Source organism: Micropterus salmoides, unplaced genomic scaffold (genome assembly GCF_014851395.1).
Source record: "Micropterus salmoides isolate LMB-PRFRI ecotype aquatic unplaced genomic scaffold, ASM1485139v1 Ms_hic_scaffold_13, whole genome shotgun sequence".
NCBI lineage: Eukaryota > Metazoa > Chordata > Actinopteri > Centrarchiformes > Centrarchidae > Micropterus > Micropterus salmoides.
Genome location: NW_024040374.1, coordinates 11,593,190 through 11,595,423, shown reverse-complemented (window position 1 = coordinate 11,595,423; position 2,234 = coordinate 11,593,190). Strand labels below are relative to the sequence as shown.

The following is a 2,234-nucleotide window of genomic DNA, read 5'->3' as shown; positions in this document are numbered from 1 at the left end:
AAAACTTAAATAGAACAAATTTTATTCACACTTTCTATTGTACAGGATACAACAAACACACACCCAGTGGTCAGGTCTCTACAGCAGGTTTGGATGGAGAAGTTAGGTTGTTGATGCTGACATAAGGGTTAGTCCTGCTGCTCAGAGGTACGGCTGGTCTGTGGAGAGTGGTGGCTCCTTATATACAGCACCAGGGGTCACTGGAAGCTTTGGGGCTTCAGCAACTTGACTAGAAGAGATAAGAGTCAAGAAAATATTGTAGGTACTTAACTGAAATATTCTTTTTGTAATGTTTATCAGAGATACATAGATGTCATTAGAGCTTCAGCGATTTACTGATTAGTTGTCAACTATTTAATTAATCACAAACTAACTTGATAATTAATTGATGGACTTGAAATTTTTACAATTCTCTGATTCCAGCTTCCTAAATTTGAAGTAGTAAACTGAATAGATTTAGCTTGTGGACAAAACAAGACATTTGAGGATGACATCTTGAAACAACGATTCACATGTTTGAACATTTTCTGACATTTTATAGACAAAACAACTACTCAGGGAAAATAATTGACAATGAAGACAGATGTCATGCAATCATCAGATATCTAAGTTTTGGATGTTTGGCAGGTGTAATCAAACAGCTGGATTGTTGTGTTGTCACAAAATGCACATCTCTGATACATCCATCCATCCAAATTGGTGTACTCCGCGTATCTTTCTGCAGCCACACTTATTCCAACTATGTATACTGCATTAACATAAACTGTTTATGATTGTTCACATTGGCCCCATCTTACTCACATTCCTGCTTTCATTGTGTTGGTGTACTTCAGGTCAGAACAATATTCTTTTGCTAACAGTCTGCTGTCACTGCAAGCTCAACCCTTCCTGTGCCGGAGTTTCACAGTAAAGTTCCAGCAAAGTGAATTGTGAAAGTAATCCAGCTATGTTAATGTCCAACATGACATTTGTAATAATCAAAGTTTTGCCCGGTACTACTACCATGCATGAAAACGTAGTGACTGTGTCATTTACCTGCCAGCGGTGAGAGCCTTCTGTGAAGACATGATGACCGGTGGTACTGACTCTCGTCCATCTCTGGTGTAGTAATAGTTGGCATACTTGGGCTCGGTCCCACAGGCAGTTTTGGTGGTGGCTGTGTCCTATAGAAAAAAAGTATTGTAAACAGAATTTACTTGTATGTTCTGTGGAATAAAAGATCTACTTAAAGCTGTCCAAAAGCAATATAATCACCTAAGATGGACACAAAGAATTCCCTCTTGTTTTTGGAAACATAGGAACAAATGTCTGTACGTGTTTTAATCAGTGGACCTGTGAAATGCCATGATCCTCACATTTTTCTGCACTGTTGTTTGTCCTTGTTTTGCTTTTTATTTTTCCTTTCCTGATATGGACCAGTGTGTGAATAAAGTTGTGGTTTTTTTATTGACTAATTGCACTGAATCTGAAGTGATGCGGATCCAAACTTGCAGTTGAGGCAGGTGTGCCATTACTAGTCTGGCCCGCTGGGTAGTATTATTTAGGCAATACGTTAGTACTTCAAAAACATGATACTATTTGCTTAGTGTCTGGGGCCTAAATACAACTTCAGATGGCTTAAACAGGGTTTTCCTGTTCACAAATTGTGTATTTCTTATGATTGTACTGTATTTTAATGTTTTACATTTATTCATTCACTCAGCTGAACTGGAGGTAAGACAACCTATAAATATATCAATTTACTGGGTTCTAGCTGTTGCCAGAGACAATAAAACTGTCCTTGGGTGTAGCAGCACGGTGAGGAAGCTAAGCTAACGCAGTAAGTCTTACCTCTTTGCAATCTCCTCATATCTCAGCTGCAGTTTGGCTTGCAGGTCGTGCTGGGGAAAAACACTCATTAGTAATAGTTGCTGAGAATCACACAGGCTAGCTATATGTCCTCTTCCTTCACATGTAAGTTAGGTAACGTTAGCTATCATTCAAGCAGCTCGACTGGCTAACGTTAGCTCTGAAAAGCTAGTAAGAATTGACAACTACTGCAAGTTAAGTTTGTTAAGATAAAGGTCTGGCACGGTTATAAAGTTTGTCTGTGGTTGTGTTTCTTACCCCAGCTAAAAAATTTCGTAGCCTCTGGACGATTTTGGTTGCAGTAGCCATGTTTGCTGTTGTGAAGGACACGGGAGTTCTTCTTCTGCTACGTGAGGTAACGTTTCTCAGCGAGTCAGTGACACCTA

At 39.3% G+C, this 2,234-nt stretch overlaps 1 protein-coding gene across 1 annotated transcript; it reads right to left on the bottom strand.

Annotated features, from left to right (window-relative positions):
• Window positions 1-2,234, bottom strand: ndufa7 (NADH:ubiquinone oxidoreductase subunit A7). The gene is given in 5 exon segments (XM_038715571.1): window positions 1-229; window positions 1,036-1,126; window positions 1,129-1,163; window positions 1,831-1,880; window positions 2,107-2,234. Coding segments are annotated over 5 exon segments (315 nt in total). The 5' UTR covers window positions 2,158-2,234; the 3' UTR covers window positions 1-141.